The sequence below is a fragment of the Rutidosis leptorrhynchoides genome, chromosome 1 (assembly GCF_046630445.1).
Source record: "Rutidosis leptorrhynchoides isolate AG116_Rl617_1_P2 chromosome 1, CSIRO_AGI_Rlap_v1, whole genome shotgun sequence".
NCBI lineage: Eukaryota > Viridiplantae > Streptophyta > Magnoliopsida > Asterales > Asteraceae > Rutidosis > Rutidosis leptorrhynchoides.
In genome coordinates, this window is record NC_092333.1 from 204264228 (window position 1) to 204279902 (window position 15675).

Genomic DNA, 15675 nt, shown 5'->3' on the forward strand with positions numbered 1-15675 from the left:
TCTTTGCCACTACTATAAGTGGTTACAAGAGCATCCCAAAGTGACTTGGCCGTAGGAAATTCAGTCAAATTGCTTGCTAGGTTTGGCACAATATTTTGGATTAACCAAGAGAAGACTATTAAGTCTTCTTGTTCCCACTGATCAAATTCATCACTACTTTCTGCTGGTGGGTTTGATATTAAGTATTTCAGGAGCTTTTTTGATTTACCTCCTATAGCCACTTTGATCATTCGGGACCATAAAGCATAGTTTTTACTCGACAAGCTAATGTTGATATTCAAACAATCAGATAATTTGGGTTGTGATGGAAGGTTGGTCTTAAAAAGATCAGCCAGTTGGTTTGATAATTCGTGCCTTTGGCTGTTGTTGGTTGGGTTAGATCGAGTTTCGCTATCGTCGGAAGACATGGCAGCAACTCAATAGGTAAATGATGAGGTTAAAAACGTGTTTCTATGATCCAAGATCAGCACACCCGCTCTGATACCATGTTTTCAAGTGATTATAACAATTGTAAACTGATTTTGATTGATAATAAAGTTATTTCAAACTGTTTTGTAAATATTACAAGTGAGTATGAACATATTTTATACACAAAATGGCCTAACAGTAACTTCTAAGTTGAGTATGGATCCAAAGTACTTTTGGAATCACTTTAACATAAAAGGAAGTGTGCTGTTAAAGAGCCGTTGACTCATGCTGACTTATGTCCTGAGCTGCTGACTTTGCTGCTGCTTATCTTTTCTTGTGACCCTCTAAACTTGGAAGTGATGAGAGTACTTTTCTCTGATCCAAAGTTAAGTTTCCTTAAAAGGAAATGCAGGTACGTGTTACTTTATTAATGTTCTTTAACAATTTGGTGGTAAGAGATGAAGACGAAGCGAGCACTTCGGATGCTAATAAAAAAGTATTTTTTTCAAAATTTGACGGATCGGGGGTTGATTCCCCCTGGTGACGGCATACGTATTACAAATTCTCTTCTCGAATTGCCAAAGGAGTCCATATTGACAAAGTTGAGGGGATGACATCACGGACGGATAAAATGAACGTTAAGAGTGTTTCCTAGTTGATTTTCATTTTTTTTTTCTTGTATGTTGTTTTGATCGTTTAGAGTTTTTGTAGTATCGTGGTGGTGTTGGATTTGTTAGCATAAGTGTTTTGTTTTGCTATTGGTTCGTAGATGTTCTCGTGTTGGCTCGGATAATCGGGGACTGATAAACTAGAAAAATAGTTGAGTTAGCGTGCTGTTAGATTTCCTGATTGGTTTACTCTTTTCGAGCTTTTAATGATTGTTGTTTATTTGTATCGGTTTTTAGAATCCTTCGTTAATTGATGAAGACATCCTTTATCTTAATAATATTCATTGTTTAAGCATAATTGAAAATTTAACATAATTATCATATATTTCTGATCTTGTCACAACATAAATTTGATGCAGGATTATTTTTAATATTATTTCACATGTTGCCGTCACATTAAATAAGTGAATAAATAATAAATAGTATGTACGTTTGAGAAATTTGTTCACCGTCAATTAAATTGAGAAGATAGTCGAGGAGGACGTACTACAAGGAGTACGTACTACAAGTCCTGGTCAATTTGTCTCCATTAGAAAAGTAAAAAAATTATTGTCAAATGTAACCTTATATTCACGTCAAAAAAATAATCCAAGTCCCCACACCATTAGAATAATCAAAAACGTATTTGTTACGATAGGCAACAATTTAAACCACAATTAGCATCTAGCTAGCCTTTCTGTGCGACACGTAAAAAGACTCGAAAAGTAGAATAACAATTTCATATACAGTTGCATGTTTCCAAGAGTCAATATAGTTTATTGTTGACGCCTTGACGGGATAACCTGGATTGAACGGCAAGAGCTAAACGTAGATTATCAGAGGGCATTGCCAAGAAAGCTGTTATGCGATTTACGTGTTTATACGCTTAGATAATACGTCCAAAAGTTATATATATATATATATATATATATATATATATATATATATATATATATATATATATATATATATATATATATATGGGCAGGATCAATGGGGAAGTAACCAATTGGGGGAATCAAATTTTTTTTTTTTTCATTTTTTTTGAATTTTTTTTTCCGGCATCAAGATCACACGAAAATATGAACATTTAGAAGAAACACTTCGTGATGAATGTTATTATTTAGGCGGGAAAACGATCGACAAAAATAACATTCAAGATAATATTGTTCTTGAAGAATATGAACGTTTTTTTTTCCATGTTTTGTGAAGTAAAATTTAGCCCGATTTAGAGTTTAGGGTTTAGGGTTTAGGGTTTGGTGTTTTGGGTTTATGGAATAAACCCAAAACACCAAACCCTAAACCGTTCGTGTTAAAAACTCAATCTAAACCCTAAATCTAAACCCTAAACCCTAAATTTCTAAACCCTAATATCTAAACCCTATAAACCCTAATATCTAAACCCTAATATCTAAACCCCAATAGCTAAAACCTCAAAATACGCTCGAAAAACACGATAATTGTTATATATTACTTCTTCGAGCATTTTTCCGCCAAAATAAAAACATTTATCACAAAGTGTCTCTACTAAATGTTCATATTTTCATCTCATCTATAATGTTCGTGAACAAAGTTTTTTCAAAAAACGAAAAAAAAAAAGTTTTTGCTTCCCCCCGAATGGTTACTTCCCTCTTGATCCTACCAATATATATATATACACACGTGGATAAAAATTTTCATTTCATACTATCCGGAGAAAGAGAATATGTGTTTTTATTCATTTATATGCGACCTATCTTAGTATCCCATAATCGTTTCGATCTTTCTGACATTTTTCACTCACCACCCTAAGACGCAAATGTCCTCAGATATTTTCTCAAAAAAACCTAATCATTTACTTCTAGGTTAGTACCACTTGAATCTTACTGGCCGGTTACGTAGTATGATCTTTCAACATGTTGAAATTTTTTTATCAAAGGAAATAAATTTACAATGTTAGTTTCTTAAGAGATTATGTTAGAAGACATTTATAAATGAATTAACATACAAAAAAAGTGCTTCAAATCAAAAAGAAAGTAAAAGATCTACTTCTGTAGCCTCAGCTCTGACTGAGTTTTCTCTGCCATTTGAAAAAACAAATAATAACAAAAAGATATACAATTGTTTTTACGGGGTAGATTTTTGTTGTTGTTTCAAATCTTAAAATGAGTAAGTGTAACTTTTTTAATCCACTATGTTTATTTGTTTATCTAGTTTGTTGACATTTTTATCAATAGTTATAAAGTTGATCAAATTTTCAATTAGTTACATGCAAGGTTGGAGATCTCGGATCTCGGGGAGATCTCATTTGGACATTTTTTAGGAGATCTCGGCATCTCGGAAAAATCTCGGGGAGATCTCGGACGTTGACTTGCGTTGACTTTTTTAGTTTTTTAATATAAATATATACAAATAAATAAATATATGCATATTTATATGAATTTTTACGAGATCTGATACAAAAATTCAAGAAATGAGGAAGAAAATATGAAAAACTACGAGATTTCATGAGAAAATTCGAGAAATGAACGCGAAAGTTCGAGAATTCGTTACTTTGACCAAGTTTGGCCCCGTTGACCGAGAAATCTCGGGAGATGGACATCTCGTCTCGGTGGCTTTCCATAAACGAGATTTCGGAGAGATTTCGGAGAGATTTCGGGTAGAAATAAGGAGATTTACAACACTGGTTACATGTTATTTATCAATCTCGATCACCCTAAAATGCTCCTATTAAAATGTATTACGTTACGATGTTAAAGTTTAAGAAACATTAAAAATTCAATAATGCAAAACATAAACATGATACTTAACAATAACATTTCCCGCTCGCATATCCAAATTATATGTGCTTGCTTCAACATATCCTCTAGCAAACCGGAAAAGCCCGGTCCCACCAATCACCGGCATTTCCCTCACCTTCTGAACCACCGGATTCCGCCCCAACTGTGACGACCCGGAAATTTCCGACTAAATTTAAACTTATTCTTTATATGATTTCGACACGATAAGCAGAGTCTGTAACGTTGAGTCTCCAAAATTTTTGAACTAATTATATGGATTCATTTACCCTTTGATTACTCCCGACGATTCACAAACAAATTGTGTGTAAATAAATATGTAAATATTTTTTTTGAAAGGCAAGCTTGCATCAGTCCGGACCGAAGCCTAGTTATCATTTGCACACACACACGCGCTTTCGGGCAGGAAACCCGAACCACACTCTGAGGATCCGACCCTTAAACCATCCCGAGGGGCAGGCGGGCCGGATCTTAGTCCCGGAGCGGGTCGGTAAAACCTTCCCTTTGGGCCACCTTCAAGGAATAATGTTTCAATTAATAGAGCGGGAATATATATATATATATATATATATATATATATATATATATATATATATATATATATATATATATATATATATATATATAAATTCTATACGTAAGAAATATTAAATATAAATAGTAAATAAATACTAAAGATTCAATATATTATATTATTGGTAAAAATGATATAATTGAAATTGTAACATATTAAATTTAATTATAATTTTAAATGTAAATGCTATATTAATATTATTATCATTACTTTCATTATTATTAATAATATTAATATTAATATTAATATTAATATTTGTATCATCACTATTATTATATAAAGTATATATATATATATATATATATATATATATATATATATATATATATATATATATATATATATATATATATATATATATATATATATATATATATATATATGAAATTAAATAAGTATAAATGGTTATATTATTATTGTAAATATTATTATTATCAGTAAAGTTAATATTATTATAACTAATAATATTATTAATACCATTAATAATAAAACTATTTTTATTATCATTATTAAAGTTAATGTTAGATATATTCTTATTAGTATTAGTATTAATGTTATTATTAATAATATTAGTATAATTAATATTATTGCTATAAATAATATTAGTGTTATATATTTCATAATAATTATTATCATTATCATTAGTAATATTATTATTATTATTATTATTATTATTATTATATTTATATTACTATTATAGTAAAGAATATTATTATTATATCTACATTTATTAATAATATTAAATTATAATCTATACATATAATTAAATAACAATAAGAGATATACAATTAGGGATATAAATACAAACATATAAACACTGATATATAAATAGATTATAATTAAATACATATACATATACTGAATACAGACATCTATATAAATAAATACATATATAGATTATAAATAAATAAATGAAAATATAAATACGAATAAAAGCATGAATAAGTACATAAAAAGTATGTATTCTGTTTATGATCCTTTTCAAGATATGTCAATTTTTGTTTTGTGTCTCTAAATCTGTACAATCAAGGATTCAATCAGTGAACGAATCTAAATTCTGTAGCTATCAATTTCTCCTTCTATTTTTCTAATATATTTCTGTACTGAGCGAATATATCCTTGTCGACCAATTTTCACTACGAAACAACTCCGATTGATTATAAGTACTGCATTAGTACATTCAGTTATTCATACAACCTATTACATTACTGCAATTTAATTTAAAAATTGAATAATTTTTGAGAAAAATAGTCGATAACTCTGTTCTTGTAACTTTTTGTCAAAAGCTCGATTACGAATCGAATTTAAAAATCTAACAATGCAGTCTTGTTAGGAATCCCTCAAACAAACTTTCTGAAAAATTCCAACTTCCAATTCATCGTATCGAGCTCGAATTTTGAAGTCAAAGTTATAAATCAAAAAGTCAAACCGATCGTTCTTGATAAAATTCGAGCTTGTTATTAAGTTTTAAGTTAAATTGATTATCCATAAAGTTTCTATGATAGATTTAGAACCTTTTTTCGTGTAGAAATCATGGTCTAAAACTTCTTAGAATTTGAATTTGATGTTTGGGTTTAAAAGTGTGTTCATCGTTTCTGTTTAAATTTTTTTTAATTATTATTGTTTATGTTAAATTAAAATTTCATAAATAAGTTGTTTTCTGTTTCAAATACGAATCATAAACCACTTCAAAGTTTTGTTGATTGTGATAACTTGATTTTGGTCGACTATTTAATCTGTGAAGAAGAGAAGAAATAGAATCAGAAAAGAACGGGTTATAAATTTAAATATAGGATTTATTCAGAAAAATAAAAACGGAGCAATGGTTAAGTGTGATTATGGGTTAGCGAAAGGTCACGGGTTCGAGTCCCGTTTGGGGCATTCTTTTTATAAAAAGCTTGGAAGGGGTATACACTCTTATTTTTATCTCTATTATTAGTTATTATTATGTTTATTATTATTATTATTATTATTATTATTATTATTATTATTATTATTATTATTATTATTATTATTATTATTATTATTATTATTATTATTATTATTATTATTATTATTATTATTATTATTATTATTATTATTATTATTATTATTATTATTATTATTATTATTATTATTATTATTATTATTGTTATTATAAATTATCATTGTTATTGTTATTAGTGTTATTAGTGTTATTAGTATTATTATTACTATTATTAGTATTATAATTATTATTATAATTATCAAAATTATTATTATTATTATTATTATTATTATTATTATTATTATTATTATTATTATTATTATTATTATTATTATTATTATTATTATTATTATTATCATAATTATAAGTATTGTATCTATTATTATTAGTATTATTATAAGTATTAATTATAATTATAATATTATTATTAATATTATAACTTTAATATTATTATCATGAATATGTTTAATTAATATGAAGATAATACAAATTTCTATTAGTTGTAGTATTAATAACTTTTCCTAAATAATAGAATTGTTATTATCAATATAAATATTATTATTAAGATTATTATGAGTATTATTAATATATAATGATTAAAATCATTATCATAACTTTCAATAACAATAAAGTTGATATTTTTACAAGTATTGTTATTAATATCACTATTATTATTATTATTATTAATATAATTATTATTATTAACATTATTATCTTTATTAGTAATATTAAGTATTATTAACATTATCATTTTACCAAGATAAATATTATTTTAATATTATTATAATTACTAGTTTCAACAAACAATATAAATATATAAAGATATATTTAATATACATAACTTAACCATATTAATATTATATATATATATATATATATATATATATATATATATATATATATATATATATATATATATATATATATATATATATATATATATATATATATATAGAAAATGAAAATATAAAAATGAAACTTATGGAAGATTAAAAATAACAATTACATCACAGATAATATATATATATATATATATATATATATATATATATATATATATATATATATATATATATATATATATATATATATATATATATATATATATATATATATATATATATATATATATATATATATATATATATATATATATATATATATATATATTCAATTGCAATCATATATTAATGAATATACAAATGATATAGGTTCGTGAATCCAAGGCCAACCCTGCATTGTTCAGTATCGTCGTATGAATATTTTTACTACAAAATATTGTATTGTGAGTTTCATTATGAAATGTCCCGTTCTTATTGATTAAAAACGTTCCATATTAATTGATTTCGTTGCGAAGTTTTGACCTCTATATGAGACGTTTTTCAAAGACTGCATTCATTTTAAAATAAACCATAACCTTTATTTCATCGATAAAGGTTTAAAAAGCTTTACGTAGATTATCAAATAATGATAATCTAAAATATCCTGTTTACACACGACCATTACATAATGGTTTACAATACAAATATGTTACAACAAAATAAGTTTCATGAATGCAGTTTTTACACAATATCATACAAGCATGGACTCCAAATCTCGTCCTTATTTAAGTATGCGACAGCGGAAGCTCTTAATAATCACCTGAGAATAAACATGCTTAAAACGTCAACAAAAATGTTGGTGAGTTATAGGTTTAACCTATATACATCAAATCATAATAATAGACCACAAGATTTCGTCTTTCAATACACATCCCATACATAGAGATAAAAATCATTCATATGGTGAACACCTGGTAACCGACATTAACAAGATGCATATATAAGAATATCCCCATCATTCCGGGACACCCTTCGGATATGATATAAATTTCGAAGTACTAAAGCATCCGGTACTTTGGATGGGGTTTGTTAAGCCCAATAGATCTATCTTTAGGATTCGCGTCAATTAGGGTGTCTGTTCCCTAATTCTTAGATTACCAGACTTAATAAAAAGGGGCATATTCGATTTCGATAATTCAACCATAGAATGTAGTCTCACGTACTTGTGTCTATTTTGTAAATCATTTATAAAACCTGCATGTATTCTCATCCCAAAAATATTAGATTTTAAAAGTGGGACTATAACTCACTTTCACAGATTTTTACTTCGTCGGGAAGTAAGACTTGGCCACTGGTTGATTCACGAACCTATAACAATATATACATATATATCAAAGTATGTTCAAAATATATTTACAACACTTTTAATATATTTTGATGTTTTAAGTTTATTAAGTCAGCTGTCCTCGTTAGTAACCTACAACTAGTTGTCCACAGTTAGATGTACAGAAATAAATCGATAAATATTATCTTGAATCAATCCACGACCCAGTGTATACGTATCTCAGTATTGATCACAACTCAAACTATATATATTTTGGAATCAACCTCAACCCTGTATAGCTAACTCCAACATTCACATATAGAGTGTCTATGGTTGTTCCGAAATATATATAGATGTGTCGACATGTAAGACCCGAGTATTCGTAGTGTACATATGTGTATATCAGTGTATTGTGCGGTACTTGGATCGGGGTTTGGTTGTATATTTTTTAAAATGCAAAAGAAGCTGGACTGGGAGGGTGGCGCGCCGCGCCATCTGTCTGAGACAGAATCCTCTTTTCCTTTTAATTAGACAATTGGAGGGCATTTTGGTCAATTCACTTTGGAGCCCGAATTTATTACCTTGGATCAGTTTTGGAGCTTCATTCACTCCACTTCCAACAACCTTATCCTCTCAAATTCAATTTCTAGTGAGAGAGTGCATCCTTGAGTGAGAAAGCTTCATTAGAGCTTGAAGGAGGTTGAATCGGGTCTTGGTGCAAGTTCTAAAGTCGTTCATCTAGTCGATAGCTACGTGGTGATTGTGTTGGTAAGTTATAAAACCCAATTTCCTACTTTAATTGCATTAGGGGTTAGGGTTTGGGTTATTAAGACTCATAAAACCCATTTGCTAGTAAATTAGGAGTTTCTTGGGGAATTTGGGTCATGAAGACTCAAGGATGACCAATTAGGGTTTTCAAAGTGTTAAATTAGATTATGAACCTAAATTGGTTAGTTTATGTACTAGAACACCTTAATGATATGTGAATGGGTGTTATTTGGGTTTGGATGACCCAAATGGGTGTGTTGACCTTGAAATGGGTCAAATGGGTCTTTAATGACCTAAGTGGCCTTGCATGTATGAAAACGAGTTAACTTTGTGGTTAAAAGTGTGTTAATACCTTAATTGGCTAAAGTTAGGGTTTTTGGTGAAGTTAACCCATTATTAGGGTTAAAGGTGCAAAATGGGTCGGGATTGCACTTAGGGTCAAAAGACTCTAGATTGTTAAGTGAGTTGCTTGACCGACTTGAATTGTGAATTGATTATCTGCTAAAATGGAATAGGTACGTTACATTGACGTTGCAAGTGCGGTTATCTTACACGAAGACTTCGAGGTGAGTGGAATAATTATATGTGTAGGTATATAATGTATCTATTTTTTGTAGCGTGAAATGTGTAGTGTCGAGGTGTTAAGACACCACGTTTCACGTGAAGAGTGTAGCATCGAGGTGTTAAGATGCCACTCGGGTGTAGCATCGAGGTGTTAAGATGCCACCTAGGAGTGTAGTGTCGAGGTGTTAAGACACCACTCCGTAAAAATAATGAGTGATGCATCGAGGTGTTAAGATGCCACTCAGGGTGATGTGCCGAGGTGTTAAGGTGCCACCCTAGGGGTTAGTGGTGCGAGGTGTTAAGTGCCCTAACGGATGTTATGAACACCGATGGCGTTTTCGCGAGCGCCGTTCCCTTGTACTATTGGTTAACCATGGTTATTTGTGTTGTAAGCATATTATATTATTCGAGTTATATTTATATGCGGTTGTTATGCTAGCTTGTGGTATTGGAGATTTATAGCTTGATATTGCGACGATAAGCTAATGTTGTTTGCTAGCATGTTTGGGGTTGTATAAGTGTATGCAAGTAGGTATAATTATATATGTATTCGTATAATTATTGCATTCACTAAGCTTTGCTTACCCTCTCGTTGTTTACCATTTTATAGGTTCGGTTTTGGACAAGAGTAAGGGCATCGTTTTGGACTAGAGATCCCGCTTGATGCTAGGGGACGCTTTTGGCTTTAGTAGCTCTTGGAGTTTGACCGATAGTTGGGTAGTTTAATCCCAAACGCCATGCTCATTGTGTAGTTTGGAACTTAAACTTTTGGTGGTCGAAACTCGTACATTTGTATTAAACTCGTAAAACGGCCGATGTGGGCCCCGTTTGTAAAACTTCAATTTTATGTTTGAGACATGTTAGTTTTACATATTTGGTAGTATGGTAAAAAGCGTTTTGTCTAAAAGAGCCGGGAACTAGTCAATCTTTTCGCGGTTAAAAAGTCCCGGGGACAGCCAGATATGGCGCGGCGCGCGAGCCATATGGCGCGGCGCGCCGATGGTCTGCAACAGAAATTTTTTTTTTATTTTATTTCGTATTTTCACAAGGTTTTGTCGGGTGTTGGTTTGGGTCGTTACAAGTGGTATCAGAGCATGGTCTAAGGGATTTAGGTGACTTGAGATAGGCGCCTAGACTTAGACTTTTTGTGTGCGCGTTTATGCGGGACTTGTAGGACTTTGGGTCGGATCGGGATTGGTTTGTGCATAGGTTTATGTAAACTAATCATGTGCTATTTGTTATGTATGTTTAGCGAGCATCGAGCGAGATGGACGTTGTACTAGCAAGTTAATGCGACGTGCTCGCGTAACAATGATTAGCTACCATTGTTACGGGTTCAAATCGTGTCAAACAAGCGATGTACGACGATTGTTGAGCAAGATGGGGTAGTGTGGTGTATATGTATATACTTATGTGTTAAATCCTTTTCGTCTCGTTGTTTAATCTATTCCGTCTTATAGAATGAAGATGAGAAACGGGCATGATATCAACGGCGGAGGTACTAGTGAAGAAGTCGAGTTTACGGCCAAGGTTGAGGCCATTTTGAAAAGGCATCATGAAGCTTTTCTCGAGGACGTTAAGAAGATGTTCCTAGATACGATTGACGAGCAATTAGTCAATGTGGTAAAGGAGCAAGTTAAGGCCGTTCTTCGCGAAGATAATGTGGGAAGACGGGACTTTTTCTATAAGAATTTCAAGGACTCTCAACCTCCCTCTTTTGATGGTGAAAGAGATCCTCTTAAGAGCGCCCGTTGGATCTCCGATATGGAGGGGGCCTTCCGTACTTGTGAATGTCCTCTCGATAAGAGGACAAGGTACGGGTGTAGTATGTTGAGGGCCGATGCCAAGTTGTGGTGGGACGCAAAGCTCCAGGTTTATGGTGAAGAGCAATGCATGGAATTCACTTGGGATGAATTCAAGTCCGAATTTTTCAAGGAATACCGAACTTCGGCCGATCTTACTAGGCTTAAGGACGAGTTACGTTCCTTGAGGCAAGGGTCGATGGATTTGAACACTCTCAAATCCGTGTTTTTGTCCAAGACCCAACTTTGCCCGGAGTACGTCGGGAATGATAAAATGTTGAAGGAAGATTTCTATCGAACCTTGAACGACAACTATCAAGATAAGATTAGTGTGAACGTAGTGAAAAGCTTTGATGAGTTGTTTGACATGGCCAAAGGTTTCGAGTCGCTCATCTTAAGAAAGAGTGGTTTTACTTTTGGCAAGAGAAAAAGTGAAGGTTCGAGCTATTCAAACTTTTCGAACAAAAAGAACAAGAAAAGTTCCGAAAGTGTCAATAGCGTGAGGAAGGGCACTTCCGGTGGTTTTACTTTTACGTACTATAATTGTGGGCAAGCGGGTCATATGGCTCGTGATTGTCCAAAACCATCTTCCGGAAACAAGCTCACTTGTTTTAATTGCGGTAAAGAAGGGCATAAAAAGCCGGAGTGTCCCGATTTGCGCAACGATAATGTTAAACGTTTAGAGAAGACGGCGGGTACGGCTAGGGGTCGCAACTATTTGATGACCAATGATGAAGCCAAACAATCGCGCGAAGTTGTCTCAGGTACTTACATGGTTAATTTTAATCCGGCAAGGATTCTTTTCGATAGCGGTGCAAATTTGTCGTTTGTGTCTCCTAAATTTGTACCTAAACTTAATAGACCGTTAGCTAAGCTAAGTCGTCCGATAGAAGTCGAAATAGCGGACGGCAAGACTGTGCTAGTGGTTGATGTGTGTGAAAATTGTGATGTTGTTTTTGGTTCTGAAACCTTTAAAATTGATCTTATTCCAATGACCTTGGGCGACTTTGATATTGTCATTGGTATGGATTGGCTCGATCGTTATAGAGCCGATATTGCATGCCATGATAAGTTTATTCGGGTGAAGACCCCAAGAGGGGGAGAGTTAATTATTCATGGTGATAAGCGAAGGAGACCGGTGCCGATATGCACTTTTGCACGGGCACGTCGTTTTGTTGTTACCGGTGGCATTGCTTTCCTTGCTCATGTTGTTGATACTCGCAATGAGCCACCCCCTATTCGTGAAATTCCGGTTGTTAGTGAATTCGAAGACGTCTTTCCGGACGAATTACCGGGTGTTCCGGCGGAAAGACAAGTTGAGTTTCGTATTGAGTTGGTTCCGGGAGCTACTCCCATTGCTAAAACTCCTTATCGTTTAGCACCAACGGAAATGCATGAGTTGTTAAATCAAACCCAAGAGTTGCTCGAGAAGGGTTTTATTCGACCGAGTGCTTCGCCATGGGGCGCTCCGGTGTTATTCGTGAAGAAGAAAGATGGTAGGTAGCGTATGTGCATTGATTACCGTGAGTTGAATAAAGTGACGATCAAGAATCGTTATCCGTTACCTAGGATCGACGATTTGTTTGATCAACTCCAAGGTGCAACGTATTTCTCTAAAATCGACCTACGGTCCGGCTATCACCAAATGCGGGTCCGTGAGGAAGATATTGAGAAAACGGCTTTTCGAACACGTTATGGGCATTTTGAGTTTGTGGTAATGCCTTTTGGTCTTACGAATGCACCGGCGGCATTCATGGATCTTATGAACCGAGTGTGCCAACCTATGTTGGACAAGTTGGTAATAGTGTTCATTGACGACATACTAGTCTATTCGAAAAGTATGAACGAACATGAACATCATTTGCGTGAAGTATTGAAGACGCTACGAAAGGAGAAGTTGTATGCAAAGTTCTCCAAATGTGAATTTTGGCTAAGGGAAGTTCAATTCCTTGGTCATATCGTGAACGAAAACGGTATTCAAGTAGATCCGGGGAAGATCGAAACGGTGAAGAGTTGGGGACGACCGACTACGCCTACGGAAATCCGAAGTTTTCTTGGATTGGCCGGTTATTATCGTCGGTTTATCCAAGACTTTTCTAAGATTGCTTCTCCATTGACGAAGTTGACAAGAAAGAATGCTAGGTTCAATTGGGAGAACGAGCAAGAAATTGCTTTTCAATTGTTAAAAGAGAAGTTGTGTCAAGCTCCGGTGTTAGTGTTGTCGGAAGGTGTTGAAGACATGGTGGTTTATTGTGATGCTTCCTTAAATGGTCTCGGGTGTGTTCTAATGCAAAGAGGTAAGGTCATCGCTTATGCCTCTCGACAATTAAAGGAACATGAAACGAGGTATCCGACTCATGATCTTGAGTTGGCAGCGGTAGTGCATGCGTTAAAAATTTGGCGCCATTACTTGTATGGTGTCAAGTGTACGATTTATTCGGATCATAAGAGTTTGAAACATCTCTTTAATCAACGAGATTTGAATTATCGCCAACGTAGGTGGATGGATGTGGTGAAAGACTACGATTGTGAAATACTTTATCATCCGGGTAAGGCGAATGTGGTTGCGGATGCGTTGAGTCGAAAGAGTCAACATCCGGCGATAAAAGTGGGGTCGTTACGTTTGATTATTACCAACGATTTTCTTGAAAAGCTTGGTGAGATTCAAATAGAGGCTTATGTTCACAACAAGCATACGGAGCGAATCGTGGGCCAATCGGAGTTTATTACTATGGGTCCGCGTGGGTTGTTGTCCTTTCAAGGAAGGGTGTGGGTGCCTAAGATGGGTGATTACCGACGGGTGCTACTTGATGAAGCACATAAGTCAAAATATTCCATTCATCCGGGCGCGACGAAAATGTACCTTGACTTGAAGAAAGATTATTGGTGGCCGGGCATGAAGCGTGATGTTGTGAAGTATGTTGAGCAATGCGTCACGTGTTTGCAAGTAAAAGCCGAACACCAAAAACCGTATGATAAATTGCAACCGTTAGAAATCCCGAAATGGAAATGGGAGCACATTACCATGGATTTCATTACAAAGTTACCTAAAACGGCGAGAACCCAATTCGATTCGATTTGGGTTATAGTTGACCGATTGACAAAAAGCGCTTTGTTTTTTCCCATTAAAGAAGCGATATCGTCGGAGACCTTGGCTAAGTTGTTTATCAAGGAAGTGGTCGCTCGTCATGGGGTTCCTATATCTATTATCTCGGACCGAGATACCCGTTTTACATCTCGATTTTGGGAAAAGTTTCATGAAGATATGGGTACGCAATTGAAGTTGAGCACGGCGTATCATCCTCAAACGGACGGTCAAACCGAACGTACGAACCAAACTCTCGAAGATATGTTACGGGCGTGCATTATTGATTTTGGTGGTAGTTGGGACGAGCATTTGCCTTTGGTGGAATTCTCGTACAATAATAGTTATCATACTAGTATCGGGATGCCACCGTATGAGATGCTCTATGGGCGTAGATGTCGAACTCCCGTTTGTTGGGGAGAAGTGGGTCAACGAGAGATCGGGAGTACCGATTTGGTTTTGGAGACGAACAACAAGATTGATATTATTCGGGAACATTTGAAGAAGGCTCAAGATAGGCAAAAGTCGTATGCCGACAAACGTAGGCGAACGATCGAATTTCAAGAAGGCGACATGGTGATGCTTAAAGTTTTGCCATGGAAGGGTATTATTCGATTTCGAAAACGGGGAAAGTTAGCTCCTCAGTTTATTGGGCCATTCAAGGTTTTAGCTCGTGTTGGTGAAGTTGCATATCGATTGGAATTACCCGAAGAGCTTGCGGGGATCCATAATACATTTCATGTTTCCCACCTTCGTAAGTGTCTTGCGGATGATTCCTCATGGATGCCTTTAGACGAGATCGAGCTAAACAACAAGTTAGAATATGTCGAGGAACCGATTGCTATCCTTGACGAGAAGGTGAAAATGTTGAGAAATAAAGAGGTGAAAACTTTCAAGGTTCAATGGCGACGAAGTAAAGGTTCCGAGTTCACTTGTGAA

General features: G+C 33.8%; 1 protein-coding gene across 1 annotated transcript in view; it reads right to left on the reverse strand.

The window, feature by feature from the left end:
• Positions 1 to 3812: 3812 nt before the first annotated feature.
• LOC139893971 (dirigent protein 22-like) overlaps positions 3813 to 15675 on the reverse strand; it is a 115843-nt gene continuing 103980 nt past the window's right edge. The window contains exon 2 of the mRNA XM_071877174.1: positions 3813 to 3977. Coding sequence (XP_071733275.1) covers positions 3813 to 3977 — 165 coding nt within the window. The remainder of the gene's footprint in view (positions 3978 to 15675) is intronic.